This window comes from Canis lupus, chromosome 26, assembly GCF_003254725.2.
Source record: "Canis lupus dingo isolate Sandy chromosome 26, ASM325472v2, whole genome shotgun sequence".
Taxonomy (NCBI): Eukaryota; Metazoa; Chordata; class Mammalia; order Carnivora; family Canidae; genus Canis; species Canis lupus.
Genome location: NC_064268.1, coordinates 16,016,164 through 16,033,733, shown reverse-complemented (window position 1 = coordinate 16,033,733; position 17,570 = coordinate 16,016,164). Strand labels below are relative to the sequence as shown.

The window sequence follows — 17,570 nt, the reverse complement described above, 5'->3', positions numbered from 1 at the left end:
ACTCAGGAAGTTGAAGCTGAGAAATAGGAAGAAGTTCTTAATGCTGAGCACCAAGATGCAGCCACACCTGAAACAATCTCTGGAACTTTTCAGTTAGAGGAACCAGCAAACTCTTATGTTTTGTTCTAGCCTTTAAAAACATTTAAAAAAAATTTTTTGTCACTGGCTGCTGAAAGTATCCCCTGGCTGATGCCCTTGGTCAATCCTTTTTCTAACTGCTTCTTGGAGTAGAGCAAGGATGATCTCAGCCTTGCAGGAAGCCCTGGAGTAGCCCATAATTCCACTTTATCATTATGAAAGTTCTCTGCCAGGTCCTGAGGACCCAGTAAGAATCAGACCTGCTCTGGATCCCAGGGATCTCATTTAGTGACTTCAGTGGGAAGAACATTTTCAGTGCCTCTTGGGAGGGCAACTCAGGCCATGGGTTCTGAGTTGATACCTCTCTAGCCCCACCTCCAGCCTCTCTTTGTTCTTCCCTATAGGCTTAGGCTGGGATCCAGGAGCCCACTCTGGTTATGAGAGTCTCTAGGAGAAATTTAGGAGCCCCAAGAAAACACAACTTGCACACCATGATAAACAGGCTTACTTAAAACCATTTTTATTCAGCCTCTCAGCAACCCTTCTCATTTAATTTAGGAAAAAGATTGGGGACCCAAACACAAACAAAGAAGAAACGAGATGTCTGAAACAGAAATCAGGACCTAATACACTGGAATGACGCTAGGATCTCTGCGTGCTGAGAATTCATGGCCCTGTTTCAGTTTTCTCCTGGGACAAGTGCTGGCTCATGGCAGGCATCCAAGTGAAATGACAGGTGGAATCTGACGTTCATCTCAACGTTTATTTTTTTGCTAGGGTCCAGGATTTTAACAACCTCCTGAGATTCATAGTAATCTAAGAACAATGCTTTGTCTTTGTATAGCACTTAGAATCTCCCCCCAGGGGCATTCCCATCTATTACGGCGATTAATTCTCATAACAACGCTCTGAGGTATGTAGCAGGTAGGTGTTCTTATGTCCATTTTCTAGATGAAGAAATCCGAGGCACTCAGAGGCTAAGAAACTTGCCTAAAATCAGCTTGCATAGCTAGTTAGTGGCAAAAGAGGCATTGGGACTCAGGTATTTTGATTCTCAGCCTCATGTTTATTCACTTAGAATAAGCTGCCTTTTCTCTTGCTTAGGAAAGTTCATTATCACTGTGTTTCTAATGAGTTCTTGAAGTTATTTTTGCCATATATACATATCCTCTGATGTGTTAATCCCTGGATATTTTCTTTGAGTCCACTTATTTTTCTTGAGTAAATTTATTTGAATAGAAGCAATATATCACATGCCTAAGGGGAAACTGTAAATGGAAGGTAATTAATATAAGAAATACAACAAAAACAGGACTGTGCTACTAAAGTTCTATCTAGACAGAAGACTTTGAACATGAGGCCTGCTCTTTCTTTAAGAAGATGGGAAAAGAGCTAAAGTAACACAAGTGTGTTAAGGACCCATGAGCACTAACCAGAGACTTTCTCTTTGCTGTAATCAGCATTGGAAAAGACTAGAAAAGGGGAAACATATTTTGTGACTGGCGTCACTTAATGTTGTGCCTATAAAGGACTTAAAAATGTCCTTGTGTACCACCAGTGGTACACACCTTGCATTCTGTGAGACACTGGGTTGGCGTGTTCTGGTGGGCAGAATTATAGCATCATTAAACCAGTACAATCACACCTGAAGGGGTTGCATTTGCCAGAAAAGAAATACAGTGGGTAGCATCTTCTAGGTTGGCATCCAGGAAGATCAAAGATCATGCCTGAGACTTACTAAAAAGAGAGAGGGAGAGTTTGGAATAAAGCACATTCCATAAACACAGCCAGTTTATTTCCGAAACTGGGATGGGGAAGGTGCTTCTGTACCTAGAATTGGCCATTAAGTACATTCTTGGAGTCTTTAAGTGGGGAGTGAAGTGACCAGTGGTGGATGCAAGCAAGGGAGGGGATCATCGGAAGACAAAAGGCCAGAAAGCCCCTTCATTTGTTTCTTTAGTGACTGATGGAATTTTGGGGGTTGTGGCGGGGATGGAGGAGGACTCACTAGCTACAACATGTAAAATACATGGGGGAAAAAAAAAAAACCCTGTGCAAATTACACTCTGTCGGACAACTTTAAACATGCTGCAAATGTTTGTGCCCAGCTTTGCAGACAACAGCATCCATTGCTCTTCCTAGGATCCCCCTCCCCCCCATTAGAAGAAATGAGATTTCCTGAGGCTCATCTCAGCAGAAGAGGAATGGACACAGAGGCTTTCCCTAAACTCAGACAGCGAGATTTGAGTTTTTCTTTTCTTTTTTAAGTCAACGACTGGCTGATCTGGCTCTGCTGCTTGGTTTTCCTTAATTTTGGATTTTTTTTCACTTTTCTTTCCTTTTTTTTAGCCTTTCTTTCTTTCTTTTTTTGTTTTAAGTTCATTTGCCAGGGACCTGCCTCTGGAGAGTCCTGGAGGAAGAGATCTCACAGTCTGAAGTCAAGGGCCCATTCCTCAGAAACTCCTGTGTGTGGATGAGGTCCATCCTCCGTGCTTGCGGCTGACTGCTGGCCCGCTCAGGCGCTGTGTGGGACAAACAGACAGTAAGAAAGAGAGAGAGAGAGCAGGCCTAAGCTTTCTTGGCCCAAGGGTTTCCATTCTCTATAGGATCACTCTGATTAAACAAGCCCGGGTCTGGACCAGCACATCTGCATACTTTTGAGACTAAGTGTGGGTTTCCTTTTGAGAAACGTTTATCTGGAAACATTTGATTTTACACTTGGTGCATACAAAAAACCAACAACCCACAAATGATACAGATGCAGCAAAATGCTTCATGAGCATTTCTGAACCTTGTTCTCCTCAAAAGCTAGCAGCACCATTAGGATTTGGTGTGTGCATCCTCCAGTTGTTTTTCTCTGTAGTTAAATCCATAACTATGCACTTAGAAATTCATCTTGTGTGTGTTTATATAAATGAGATAATGATATACCTATATATGGTGTGCATATATCATATATATATGATATATATGACATATATATATATTCATTCATTCATTTATTCAATAAATATTTACATGCCAGGCAGTGCTCTAGATGCTGGTAATGACACAGTGCCCCACAGCTACATGGTAAGTACCATGTGTCAGACACTGTGCTTTATACAATTTAATCTTCACAGTCCTGTGGGCTAGGTACTATTTTATTCTCATTTTACAGATGGGAAGACTAAGGTACAGACTGGTTAAAAGACATGCCCAAGAGCACACAAGCTACTTAGGGGTAGAACCTGCATTTAAACCCCACCAGTTTAGCTTCAAAGTGAAGCTAAGGGTGCTCCCTTAGGTGTTGTGCTCTATTAGTATGGGCAATGACAGAAATGAAAATGTTTTTGGAGTTTTCATCCCAGTAGGAGGAGATAGACCATAAAAATATACGTGATTATATGTACATTAATCTATAAAATGTATAATTATGAATCAATATATTATGTAAGTTATATATAAATATATATATAGTTTCTCAGGGAGTGGCAAATATTAGGAAGAAACATAAAGTTGGGATAAGGGGACCAAGGGAAGGAAGGTGGGCTGCTATTTTAGAGAAGTTGCTCAGAGGTAGCCTCTGCTAACATAGAAGCAAGCATTTAAAGGAGAGATGAGAAGAAGCCATGTGGATATTAGGAGGAAGAAAACTCTAGGTAGAGGGACCAGCAAGTGCAAAGGCCCTGTGGCAGGAGCATACTTGTATTGATCAAAGAAGAGAGAGGAATTCAGTGTAGCTAAAGTGGAGGAGTGAGGGGAGATGTGCGCTGGGAGATGAAGACAAAAAGGCAGCAACCAGATCATGTGGGGCCTTGTAAAGCCATAGTATGGGAAATTACCTGTGTTTAAACTGCAGTGTGGCATTCCATCCTATGAATAAACAACTGCATATTTAATCATTTTCCAGCTGATGGCCATTTAGGTTGTTTCACAGTTTCCCCTATTTCAGACAGAGCTGGAATGAAAATCACTGCACATCCTTGGTTCTCCACCCTGGCTTCATTAGAATCCTCTGGAGAGCCTTAAAATCTACCAATGCCTGGCCCTATCACTGGAGATTCTAATTTAACTGATCCAAGGTGGGCCCTGGGCATTTTTTTTAAATTCCCCAGGTGATTCTAATGTGTAGCTAGGGAAGAGAGGCACCATTTTATATCCTTTTTGTGCACCTGTATCTAGGGAGGATACCCTGAGGTAGAATTGCTGAGTGGGTGGACACATGGATTTTAAAGTTTAATAGATGTTTCCAAATTGACCTCCCACAGACTGTCCCAATTTACTCTTCTACTAACAGTGTTGTATCTAATTCTTCACACTCTCACCAACCTTGATACTATCCATCTTTTTAATTGTTTCAATCTGGCAGACAAAAAAAAAAAAACATATCATTGTTGCTTTCATTTGTGTTGGCCTAGTTACTGGTAAGGTTGAACATCTTTTTCGGTTATTTTGATTTCTTTGTCAAAGTCTGCCAGTTTATATCCTTTACAAAGCTGAAATCTTTCCATTGTTACTGATGACTTAGGTGTGACTTGGCTTGACTCCAGCTTATCAGAACCAACAAAGAAAAGCCCTCTGACCTTCTGGAAGTAGGTAGTGTTCCCCATTTTTCATCATGGAATCACAAGAATTCTCTGAAGACATATCTATGCAGAACAAACCCCAGGAAGTTTTACTCTAACCAAATCTTGTAGGGAAGAAGATGGATTTGCTTGTACGTTTCTGCAAAGAGGCCAGTTTCTTGCTTCTTGCCCTCCATGATACATATGCTCACTTCTAATCCTAATGCAACTGAAGGATATTTTGAGGCCAGGACAGGATTCATGCCAGGTTGTTGTAAGACATAAGCCTTACCATTGCATAATGGGTTAATATCTGCTAACTTTGTGTCTGCTTGTGGTAGACTACCGTGGGATCCTTAATCCAGTTAGGAGGTCAAGTTCTTCCTTGATGGAAACTTCAGAGCATGAGGATTTTATTGCAAGAATGACAAACAGCATTTTGAATACATGGGAGGGGTGTGCCTGGCTATTTAGATGCCTACAAGGCCATCCAGAGATGTCAGTTCAATGGAGTTACATTGCATGTGCATTTAACTTATGATGAATGAAACATTGGTGTTTCTCAACAAGAGGAAAAGCAACCATTTAAATGGAGCTGGAGATTCTGGCCATCGCCACGTTCCATGCTCATGAGCATGGATGGGCATATGATTCCTATTCCTTCTGTGTGAACTTGGAGCATGGTTCCAGTGTCTATTTCAGCTTCTACTCAACCCAAGGAACATCATCTCTTCCAAAACTGGTGGGAACACTGGCTCTCTTCAGCTGACCAGGATACAGGCTGTGAATCTCTAATAGGGCATCCCTGTATGGATGCTTCCAAGATGAATTTTGATTACCCTCAAAGTTCACATGATGTCCTGACATTAGAACCTCACCCCCGAGTAAGATGAAAGTGCATTGAATGTCATTTGTCATATTTGTGGTTGACAACTCTCATCTGTCTTACATCCAAGCTTTGTCAACTGTTTTTGCTGCTAAGGAACTCCCCCTGAATTCTTCAAGGCATCAGATATGTTACCATCAGCTTGATCATGAGGAGAGAGGGAAGAACAAATTTGGAAGGCATGTCAAGTTTCTAGGGAGTAGGGAAGAAACAGCAGTAGCTGAAACTTCTACCTGGTATCTTAGGATGTAAAAAAGACCTATTTTGTGGCATATGTTCATGCATGCAAGAATGTTCTCCATTAAATGCGAAGCCCTAGAACAGTGGTTCTACAATTTCAGAATACCTAGAACTATCTTGGGTGGGTGTTGCTTGTGATAATGCATATTTCAGGGTCACTTGGGTTCTTGATTCGAGGCCAGGAATCTGCATTTTTACAAACATCCCAGCTGAAACTGTCATAGGTGGCTCCAAGACTTTGAGAAATACGATGGGAATAACCTCACTTTATTCGAATCCTCAAGGCACCAGCAGAAAGTAAAAGCCTTCAGATAGTTTGATTTAGGCTGGGGACTTGAATGTTTCGATCAATAAATAGACTGCAGCAATATTTAAATGTTTGAGCTCTGTGCGATTCATTTCTCTACTTTTCCTAGAAGCTGGAGGGCAGCGAATTTTCTGGCCTGGAGAGTCTGTGAGTTTCTGATTCCATCTGCACCAGAATACTTCTCTTCTGGGAGCCCTACATTCTGTACCAAGCTGTTGAATGTTTCATTGTTAGTGATTCCCAGTCCTTGTGGATTTGGTGTCACAAAACTCTTTGCTCCAACCACCACATGGCTTACAGAGATATCCTGCAAAATTAGGATGAATGAGACATTTTTTCTGATTTGGGATACTCTCATGACCCCAGTCTGTCCACCTGGGATTTCCATCATCTGAGGGAGAAGAGATTGGTTACAGTTCTCTTGATAAGGATACAGAGTAATTTTTTTTTAAAGGCAGGGACTTCAGGATTCGTTACAGTGTTGTTGATAAGGATAAAGAATACTTTTCTTTAAAAAGGCAGGACCTCATGAGTTTTTAAAAGGCAGTTGTTTACTTCAGACGGTTTTTGATTGAAATTCAGAGAAGTCACATATTCAAGGATTTTTGTCTCATGTCCAGACTTGGGCTCCTCTAAAGTCAGACTTCCCCATCTCCCCCCCCCTACACACGCCGCCGCCCCCCCCCCCCCGCCCCCCCTATGGAAGCCCTGGCTGCCTTGAGGATTGTTACAAAAGATCCTCCCCTGTGAATGGGTCTGTCTCCTTGGTGGTAACCTGACTCCCCTCCTTGGCATTGAGTGAGCCCTAACACAGTTAGGGTGATGAGTTTGCTAGTGGGAATGAAAACTGGTCACTCTGTTAAAGCCTAGCTTCGTTGAGTGCATTCTTCCTTGCGGGTTTGGGAGGGAGGACGTTTGGCAAAGAGTATTATCGTAGCCACCTGCATCTAAACCCCAGGGCGGGAACGGGGAGCTGGGAAATGCAGAATCTTGGGCCCCACTTTTGATTTTACGACTTGGAATCTTTTGAGATCGGGCTCCGATGTCAACTTATTTTAAACCTTCCAGGTAACTTGCATGCAGCTCCAAGTTAGGGAACCTCTGCCTTAGTAATTCCATATTGCTGTTCAATTCCTCCCAGGACTGGGAAATTTTATTTCCAAGGATTACTGAGAAATTGGCCTGTTATTGGTCTTAATGGAAGATAGAATTGATTTCATTCTCCAAGGGCTAGTTTCTTGCTCTGTCTTATATATATATATACACGCACACACACAACACATGACAAAGCCTTTACATTTGAGTTTCTCCATGGGATTCTAACACTGGAAAACATTATTTTTGCTTTCTTTGATAACCTGGTGGGAAGGGTATCTAAAAGGAACCTGGCCAGGCAGGTGGGGAAGTAGTTCTCTTCTTATTTTATGGATAGGAAAACTGATGGCTGAGAGAATTTAGTAACTTGTCAGGGTGATCTGTGTGGTAGAGCTAGGATTTGAATCCTGGAAAGCCAGTGCTGGAGTCCAGGCTCTCACCACTGTGAAACACTGCTCCTTAGGAAGAAGGGGTGAAGGGGTGACTCCCTGTCATATCTTTTATCACTGCGAACAAAACCTTAATCACAAGCCTATCCACATCGATGCTTCATCTCCAGATAGAAACATTGATATTAAAAATGGAGAAAGTCCTCACATATGTAGACTTTTGGGTCCCTTGTAAAACTTCTTGGATGGTGTCTAATGGGCGAACATGATTTTTGAAAGCTGAATGTCCACCAGAGACTACAAAGTAGATAATGTCCATGCTGGAGATGTGGTTTTTGTTTGTTTGTTTGTTTTCATTTTGGTTCTGGTTCTCACTATGTGCTTAGAAACTGTGAATTAGTTGCCAACACCTAAAAGAGTTGCCAACATCTAAAGGAGATTTGACATGAAAACCTAGCTTTCCAATGTCTTTTGAAAAAGGCTCCATGAGGTCTGCATTCTAAGTGGTCACCATCAGCTGGACTATGCTCTTGAACATCACAGTCCCCACCACCTCCTATTGTTCCACAGCCAGGCTGCTTCATTCATGTTCCTTGCTTACCTTCTGCAGTGTTTTGATTTTGTTATCCTGATGCTGTCTCATCACTTTTTTTTTTAAGATTTTTATTTATTTATGAGAGAGAGAGAAAGGCAGAGACATAGAAGGGGAAGTAGGCTCCCCGCAGGGAGCCCAATATGAGACTTGATCCCTGGACCTGGACCCAAAAGCCGAAAGCAGATGCTGAAATTTCCCTGAGCCGAAAGCAGATGCTTAATCCCTGAGCCATCCAGGCATCCCCCCTTTTTTTACGTTGAAACCCCACCATACCACCCCCATATAAATCAGTTCTAGAGGTAGACACAAGGCGAGTGCTATCTACTGGTTTTTGTTATGTAGTATACTAGTTACTGGCTTAGAGGCAGTGTGGCATTGTGGTTAAGAACACAGCTTTCAATGCCAGATGATCTCAGGTTAAACCCTGACTTTATCACTAATTAGCTGTGAGGCATCAGACAAGTTATTTTTCTTCTCCAAGTCTCAGTTTCCTTATTTGCAAAGTGGGGATGATAATACCTACATCATGGGGTTGCTGTGGGGATTCATGGGGTTTGCTATTCAAGTTATTTCTCCTCTCCAAGTCTCAGTTTCCTTATTTGCAAAGTGAGGATTATAATACCTACATCATGAGGTTGCCATGGGGATTCATTCATGTAAGAGCTTAGACAGGAGCTGGTCTATGCTAAGTTCTCTGTCAGTGTCAGCTACTATTATTATAACCCAGTTCAACACTGATCTGGGCAGTATGTATTTTCACAAGTCTCCAGGAGTTAGGCCAAGACTTAGCCTCATTTCCCTGGAACACCGTCCTTTGAATTTAGCTCATGACTACAAAGGCTTGAACTGTGTTTGGTAGCATCTTAAATTCTGAGGTCCTCTCCCAGTCATGTTGATAATTGGCAACAGTAGTAATACTAGGATTAGTAAATGGTTTGCATTTTTTTCAGTACCAACTAAGGAACAGACACCATGTTATATGCATGCAGGTCATCTAATTAACCTTCACTGTAGCTTTATTCGATGGGTGCAACTATAATTCCCATTTTTACAGAAGAAGAAACTAAGGCAAAGCGCTTAGCTGAGAGTCTCCCAGGCAGTAAGTGGCAGAGGGGGAAAGCTGCACCCAAGAAATCTGGTGCTAAACCTGCACCATTACCTCTACACTCCACAGCCCCATGCTTACACACAAGCACTCTATGTCTTCCTTAAAGAATAAAGTTGGGTCTGTGTTTATATCTGTTTTCTGACCATCTTCTTTATAGGCCAACATCATCCATTTTCCATCTTGTAGACAAGAAACCTTGAGCTTCCTAGGATGTTTTAGTGTCCTTTTCTCCTTTCTTTGGTTGAAACCACCTATTTTTTTTTCCCTTTGTGCCACTTCCTGTCTTCACATCTCCTCTGTCCAGCTGCCCCGATTGCTCCTGGGTCTGGCTTGTCTGATAGGAAGTTGACCTCCTGTGACATGTACTACCCCTCTTGGCTGCCAAGGTTGCGTTGGCCCATCTGGCAGGCTCAAGGGTGTCCCCTTCCTCCCCCACCCACCAGGTGAGCCTTTCCTGAAACCAAGCCAGAGGGGCTGACCTTCTCAGCTTGAGGGAAACGGTGTAGGGCTAACTGCGCTGCTCTGGCAGAAGAGCTAAAGGATTTCTCAGAATTCTTATCTGCCCTGCCAGGAGTTAGTGAGACAGAGATGGATCTGAGCTTGTCGTTTCTGGGTCTCAGTCATCCGTCACACGACCTTGCCCTCTGCCAAGTCTCCGATGGGCAATGTCAGCGATTCTAGCAGATTCAGCGCATCTCAGCTGGTTCGAGAAATCAGGATAAATTTGTCCAAATCCAGAGAGAAATAGCAACAGCATTTATCTCTTTAATGAGATGAGAGCCTGTTGGCAATACCAAAAATATGTGGTCACCCTTCTGCCCTTACGCTAAGAACAGGTAGGCCCAGTTGAGTCAAAATCATGAAATCATTGAGCAGATTGGATGGTAAGGCAGAGCAAGTAATGATCCTAATACCCATTCATTCCCCCACATTTCCCACTGTCTTACAACAAGGTGGCACTGTGTGACTGGCTTTGGCTAATAAATTGTGAGCCTAAGTGACATTTGTCACTTCAGGGCTGAGGCAGTAAAAATCTATGTGGGAATCTCTGGTCTTCCTCTTTCCTCTCTCAGAGATTGGAAAACTATGGCCCCTAGACCAGACGCCTATTTTTGTCAATAAAGTTTTATTGAACACAGCCATACTCACTCATTTGCATGTTGTATATGGCTGCCTGTATGCTAAAATGGCAGAGGTTAAGTAGTCACAGCAGAGATGGTAATAGAGGCCTATCATAGTTACCATTTGGCCCTTAGTGGAAAGAGTCTGTTGACCCCTGTTCTAGACAGAGCAGCTACAGGACAGTGGGGCTTCAGATAGCCTGGACCCTGAGTGATTGGGTGGAGGAGAGAGGCTCCACAAAGCCCCATGGCTTGTGGAAATGAAAATGAAAATGAAAACTCTTTTGTTTGGGATTGTTTACTACTAGAACATAACCTAACCTGTCCTCACAGATCCCAACAGGCATTCGGGAGAAGGCATTTTACATGGGGAGGGATTCAAGAAGCCTACTTACTTCCTTGTGAAGTGAACTGCACAAGAAATACCGATGATGAGAAGGCCAATAATGATGGAGGCGATGGCCACCCACTTGGCATTCCTCCCAAGTCGCTTGGATCCTTCAATGTCACCATCGTTGTAGCTGTTCAGAGACTGGGGGGATACAAGGGAAGAGCTGGTGATGACAGGCACCCCCTAGGGAAAGACACGTGCTTCTTAAGCTGATCTGAGCAGGCAAACATGGTTATCACCTTCTCCAGGAAGCCTTCCTTGGACTCCTGGGCTGACTTACTTCCCCTTCTGGATTTCCCGATTACCTTCATCTTAGTATTTACCATAGCACATTTAAAGGATTGTTTTGGCCTCTCCCATTAGAGAATAAGTTCTATGTGGGGCCATTTATCTTTTTTTCTGTACAGTATACCAGTGCCTAGGGCCATATTTGTCATGTAGAAGATGCTTGATAAATATTTGTATAATGAACAGGTATGCATGTCTCATCCAGCAGAATGGGGTTTGCAAACTCTGGCCCATCAGCCAAATCCAGCCTGTTATTTTTATAAATGAACTTTATTTGGAACACAGCCACACTCCTCTATTTACTATAGTCTGTGGCTACTTTTATGCTACAACAGAGTTGTGTAGCTGGATCGGAGACCATATGGTCCTCAAGGCCTGATATATTTACTGTTTGGTCCATTAACAGAAAAAGTTCACCTCTCCTGCACTAGAAGTTCAGTCCACAAGATTAGGGACCTTGGCTGAACTGTTCACCTCTGTCCCCAAGCCAAGTTGTCATTCAACTGGTATCTACTCTTGTGACTTTGCCAGCTGCTAAAATCCTGAACTACTTCTGTATTGGCAGGTAAAGAGCAGCAACACCTCCCCAATATCCCAGCCATCCTGCCCCCCAACTTCTGAATACCCGCAGACTTCCCCATGATCCAGCAACTTAAGAGTTACCACTTGGCCCAGCAGAACATCCTCTCTGATGGAATACTTTATTGAATATTTGAATACTTGTTGAATATTTTAAATATTGCCTTTGTTGCTTGTACGTTGAGCAGTGTCTGGTACATTGTAGGAGCTCAAGAGGTAGGTATTGGCTGAGTAGGTGAATGAAGCTATCCACCTCCCTACAGGATGTGAGTTTGTTTGGGGGCAAAGTGGAGGTGCTCAGAGAATATTTGATGCTGAGCTGATGGCCAGGGCAGCTGAAAAATCTTATAATAAGCCCTCTTTATCATAATTCCCACTGATGAGGATCCCCCAAAAGTTCTGCTGCTGCTGAAAGAAGACTGGAAATACGCATTTGTGAGTTACGGACAGAGGTTGATCAGTGCAGGTGAATTTAAGATTTCAGTGGGGAAACTCTATTCTTGATCCTGAAATCACAGAATGTCAGTAAGAGTCCTCCTCTTCCCAGGTTATTAAGGGGGATTAGGCACTGCAAACAATTACAAACCATGGAAACACCCAATATACCACTGAACTCTCCACTTCCATAATCTTCCATGAATTCTTGGATTCTGGCCACCTTTGCAACGAGATGTGGACCTAGGCAGTGAAGGGGGGTTGTGTGCAGGCATCTGGTGTGAATGGGAAGGCAGGAATCTGCAAGGACATCCAGAGCTTCTGGCAGGATCAGTCTCAGAATTCTGAGTCCTGAATTCTGGAGTTCTCAACCCTGAGTATTTATTAGAAACACCTGACTAGTGTTTTGTTTGTTTGTTTTAAATACAGATAGTTGTCCTGGAGAGATACTGGTGTGGGGACCAGACACTAACTTCCTTAAAAAAAAAAAAAAAAGTGGTAAAATATACATAAAATTTACCTTTTAAAAACTATTTTTACGTGTATAGTTCAGTGGCATTAAGTGACATTCACATTGTTGCATACCCATCCCCACCATCTGTCATCCCAAACTGAAACTCAGTCCGCATTAAACCCTAGCTCTTTATGGACTGGACCATTTTAGGTACCTCATGTAAGTAGAGTCATGCAATATTTGTCCCTTTGTCTCTGGCTTTTTTCATTTTGCGGTGTCCTCAGGGTTCATCCCTGTTGTAGCATGGGTCAGAATCTCTTTCCTTTTTAAGGCTAGGTAACATTCTACTGTGTGTATAATGTCACATTTTGTTTATCCATTCATCTGTCCAAGGACACTTGGGTTGTTGCCAAAGTATTTTTTAAAGCTTCTTAGGATTGAAAACCTTTGGTCTAGACAGCTATATTTAATGCCTGCAAAGTCAAGGTGCCCATCACCTTAAGATTTATTGTGAGGAAGTGTGCAACAGAGCATGGGCTCTAAGCTGAAAGAGAGAGCTGAGTTCAAACTCCATGTGTTAGCCATCAAGAGAATTAGAACAAGTTATAAGTTTTCTAAGCCTTGGTGTCCTCATCTGTAAATTGAGGGCAATGGTAATAGCACCTCCTTCACAATGGGAGGAGCCAACGAGTTAAGGCTTACAGAGTGGTTAGCATTGCCCCAGCCCATAGCATATGCTCAATAAATGTTAGCTTTTCTTGTGAATTGGCACTGTTTGTCTTGTTCTTCCTCCAACACTGAGGTCTTTGGGGTACAGTAGAATCACCTGGGCTCCTTATCAGAATTATAGATGATCAGGCTCTGCCCCTTGCTGGAGCAGCATCTTTGAGGACCCAAGTTTGAGAAACCTTGTTTTAGAGTCTTCATGATCTAAGTCACTGCGTAGAATCTTAGACCCTCAAATTCTGAGCTCACAATCTAGTTTACTATTTTTTTACATTTTTATATTTTTCGCAATCCAGTTTAAAATTATGTCTATTCAGATGCTCCTAAGGTGATCATTATCCTATTGTGCTACTTTGGAAAACCCAGTTACGAGATGCACTTTGTCAAGGCAATGCACTTGTGTTGCTGTAACCAGAGGAGAAATGATGAGGTCCTTCCCCTTCCCAAATATTGTTAACTCCTGGCTGTTTGGATGAAAGGCCAGTTTCATGTTCTCAAGTGGGAAGAACAGTGAGTCTGTGCATACTGAGGGGCACATCTCTGCCCATGAGCACAGGTGAGATGGAGGCTTCTTAAGCCACTTGTTTGCTACAGATCAGCAGAACCATGCTGGTGACCTGGCTGAGGGGGATTTGGGTGCAAGCCATGAGTGAGTCTTGCTCAACCTTTATCACTTGCTGCCAGTCTGGCATCTTGTATGTGAACCTCTTCTCTGCAAACGACCATCTTGCTGGGGCTCATAAGGGAGATGTGGAGTCATTTAGGACTCCATGATTTGCTTGAAAAACAGATGAAAGCTTCTTGCAGTATCTACTGTGGACTCTCCTCCCTCCCATGAGTTCTTTTATGAATCCATTTCCTCCTCTGGTCCTTGAAGAAGGGGCTGCCCATGGGCAAATCTGCTGGGTAAATATAAGGATATGGAAAGATGAAGATGAAAGACTTTAGAACTCCCAGATTTTACTCTAAAGGACTTCCCTGATTGGGAGTCTCAGGGTTTAGGGTGGAGATCTAATAATGAAGAGAGAAGGTATTAATCTTCCCTCCCCCATTCATTGCCTGCCATTCTTTTCCCTTCCCGATTGGAACTGCATACTAAGGCTCTCCTGGCAAATGCTACAGACTGAAGTGGTGGAAATGGGTTGTAGAGAAAATGCATGGTTTATAAATCTTTTCCTGAAGAGCTTAGAAAGCAAACTATCCCATCTGCTGTGGAAGAACTAAAAAGAAACATGAGATGGCTTAGATATTTAACATTTACATGATCTTATTTAGTTCTTTTACAGATTACAAATGTAACTTGTGAACATGTAAAGCATTCAAATGCTACAGAAACATCCAGTAAATACTAAGCTCTTCTCCCCATCCTATTTCCCAGAGATAACCATTGTTCACAGTTTAGTGCACTTGCTTCTAGATCCTCCCTCTCCCCCCTCCCCACGAATACTATGAAAGGAAAACTGATACTTTCTCTTTCTTCTGTTATGGCTAAGCACATTATGTATCTCAGTCAAGATAAAGAAACAGCAATTTGCACCTTGAGATAAACCAAGAATACAGAGTCAGTCTGTTGAGCCCAAATCCTTCTAATATTAAAACCTTGAGTATTTCCCATAAGTCTTGGCAATGACAACTTCATCTCGGCTTATGCGATGTTGGTACCCAAACACAGGTCACTTCCTTTGTGGATATTGTAATCCCTTGAGAAAGATACTGTTTTGCTTTGTTAATTTTTTTAAAATCATGAACAAACTACTGTTAAACTTGGTAACTTTGGCAATTTTGCATTTGTTTCCTTTAAATACTTGTGTTGTGCTTTTTATTTGTTAGCTGGTCCTTTTGAAGTTGGACTTCCTTGCATTTCTTTCCAAGTGAATTTTTTTTTTCTAAATGTATTGGTCTCTGAGTTTTTCTTTGAAAAATTAATAAAGATAGCAGGTAACATTTATTGAGTTTTTATGTGTGCCAGGCACAGTGTTAGACACTTTTCAAGGATTACTTTATTAGCCCTTATAACAAGCCTATGAGATAGATGCTTTATTGTTTCCATATTCCTGATGGGAATATTGAAGCACAGAGAAGTTAAAGTGCTCAGAGTCACATAGCTAGTTTTGTAAGGTACGTATGTATACACGTGATGTTTATTGGTTAAGTGTAGTTCTTCTTGATGTACTTATTTCCTTTGTCCAGTTTTCTATTTGTCTTTTTCATATTGATTTGTGGGAACTTTTTGTATATTATAGATCAGCATTATGCAATAGAAATATAATGGGAGGCATGTATGTGATTTTAAATTTTCTAGTTGCCACATTAAAAAAATAAAAAAATAGGCGAAATTAATTTTAATACTATATGTAAAGTGTATGTGTTTATACACACATGCATATACACACTTAGAGATTTTTGTTTGTTTTCTTTTATTTAAAAAATATGGATAGTATTATACCTATTCTGCAACTTGCATTTTTCCACTAATACAGGGTGTGCACCTTTTCAAGCTAGTGTTTCTAGGTCTGTCTCATTCTTGTTTTTTTCCCTCCAGGCAGGATTTAAAATAATGAGTTATTTAAAATATAGAGTTCCTAATGTTGCATTATCTTTGCATCCTTGGGGGGAAATCGTAGATTGTCATGATGCTTGTTTTTGTTTTTTAGGTAACTTTTTGTTTTCATATAGCTTCAAACTTACAGAAAAGTTGTGAGCATAGTTGTCTTATTGTTTTTAGTGGCTTAGTAGTAGTCACATCCATGGCTGCACCTCAACAGTAGACATTTCAGTCATTTAAAGTTTGTTGCAATTACATAATATGCTTCAGTAGACATCCTTATTCATATATTTTTGTACATGGTTAAGCCTCTCCTTAGGATGGATTCCTAGGAGTGGAACTGCTCAATCAAATAATTGAAAGGTAGATGTGGTTACATTTAGAGAGACAAATTGCCCTGCAAAAAAGCTAGACAGATTTACACTGCTGCTAAAAGTATTTTAGTGCTGTTTTCCCCATATCCTTGCCAAAACTGTGTATTATCAATCTATTTTTTTTTTTGCCATTCTGATAGGTGTCAAAGAATCTCAGAATGACATTTCTTTGATTCAATGGTGAGATTGAGCTATTTTTATGTTCTTTGGCCCTCTGCTCAGATGTCCACCTTCTTAGAGAAACTTTCTAAGAAGAATGAATTTAAAACTCTCTCTGATGACCAATATAGTACCTGAAACAGGAAATCAATAAATATTTGTTATATGGATAAATGTTTATTTGTCAACTATATTTCTTCTTGATGAATTTTGTATTTATATTCTTTGTCCAGTTTTCTATCAGTTTGTCCTTTTTCTTATTAATTTGTGAGAACTTTTAATGTATTGTAGATCACCACTGTTGCAAGAGAAATATGACAGAAGCCACATATATAATTTTAAATTTTCCAGTAGCCCATTAAAAAAGTAAAAATAAATAGAAGAAATTAATAATATAAATTTGATTTAACCCAATGTGTCCAAAATAATATTAAAACCTGTGGTACTACCCACATTTCAAATACTCTATAGCCACATATAGGTAGTGGCAACTACTGAATAGCGTAGTAGATAATATACCTTAATCCGTTACATATATTACAAAATTTTCTCCTAGTTTCTCCCCATCCATTTTTTGCCCCAAGTATAACTTCTATTTTGATACAGATTGAGGTTCATGAGAAGTTTCAAACTATAGATAGTACCAAAAATTCTCATGAACACTTCACAAAGTGTTCCCCGATGATCTTTTACATAACCATAGTACTTTGTCAAAACTAGGAAATAGTATCATTGGTATGACACTATTAACTTGGGTATAGATCTTATTCTTATTTCACCAGTTTTTACATATACTCTTTTTCTTTTTTTGGTATATGTATAGTTCTATGAAATTTTGTCTCATGTAGATTGGAGTGTCCACACACACAGAAATCCTCCTGTGTTACATCCTTCCCCTGTGTCTGTGTTTACTGTCTTCTAACTCATCATGTACGTGGTGCTTGAATATTGCCTAGAGTTCCTTTCTGAGCTGTATTCCTCTTCCCAACCCAATGACCCTTATTTTAAGGTGCTAAGTGTGATATGCACTATGCAAAGTGTGATAAAAAGAAGGACCTTTAATTTCCTTCTAGTTTTTCTTTTCCTCTGTGAGGCAAATGAACCTTTCTCAGTATATAGCACAAATGAGGCCTTATCACACATTTTGTAAGGCACTCAAACAAATCCCTAGGAGTGCCTTTTCTCTTTTCTCCAAGCTTGGCTTATGCCAGCAAAATGTTAGAGTCATTACAAAACTTAAGGAGAGCATCCAG

At 41.0% G+C, this 17,570-nt stretch overlaps 1 protein-coding gene across 2 annotated transcripts in view; it reads right to left on the bottom strand.

The window, feature by feature from the left end:
- Window positions 1–573: 573 nt before the first annotated feature.
- The window catches only part of TMEM233 (transmembrane protein 233), a 35,332-nt gene continuing 18,335 nt past the window's right edge, over window positions 574–17,570 (bottom strand). Inside the window, exons 2-3 of one of the 2 annotated variants that reach the window (XM_025474150.2) lie at window positions 10,762–10,898; window positions 574–2,600 (exon numbers count right to left, since the gene is read on the bottom strand). In XM_025474150.2, the coding sequence (XP_025329935.1) occupies window positions 2,594–2,600; window positions 10,762–10,898 (144 nt within the window). In that variant the 3' untranslated portion in view covers window positions 574–2,593. Of the gene's footprint in view, window positions 2,601–9,132; window positions 10,027–10,761; window positions 10,899–17,570 lie in introns of those variants that run through there. The other variant, XM_035706332.1, reaches the window with a different exon arrangement.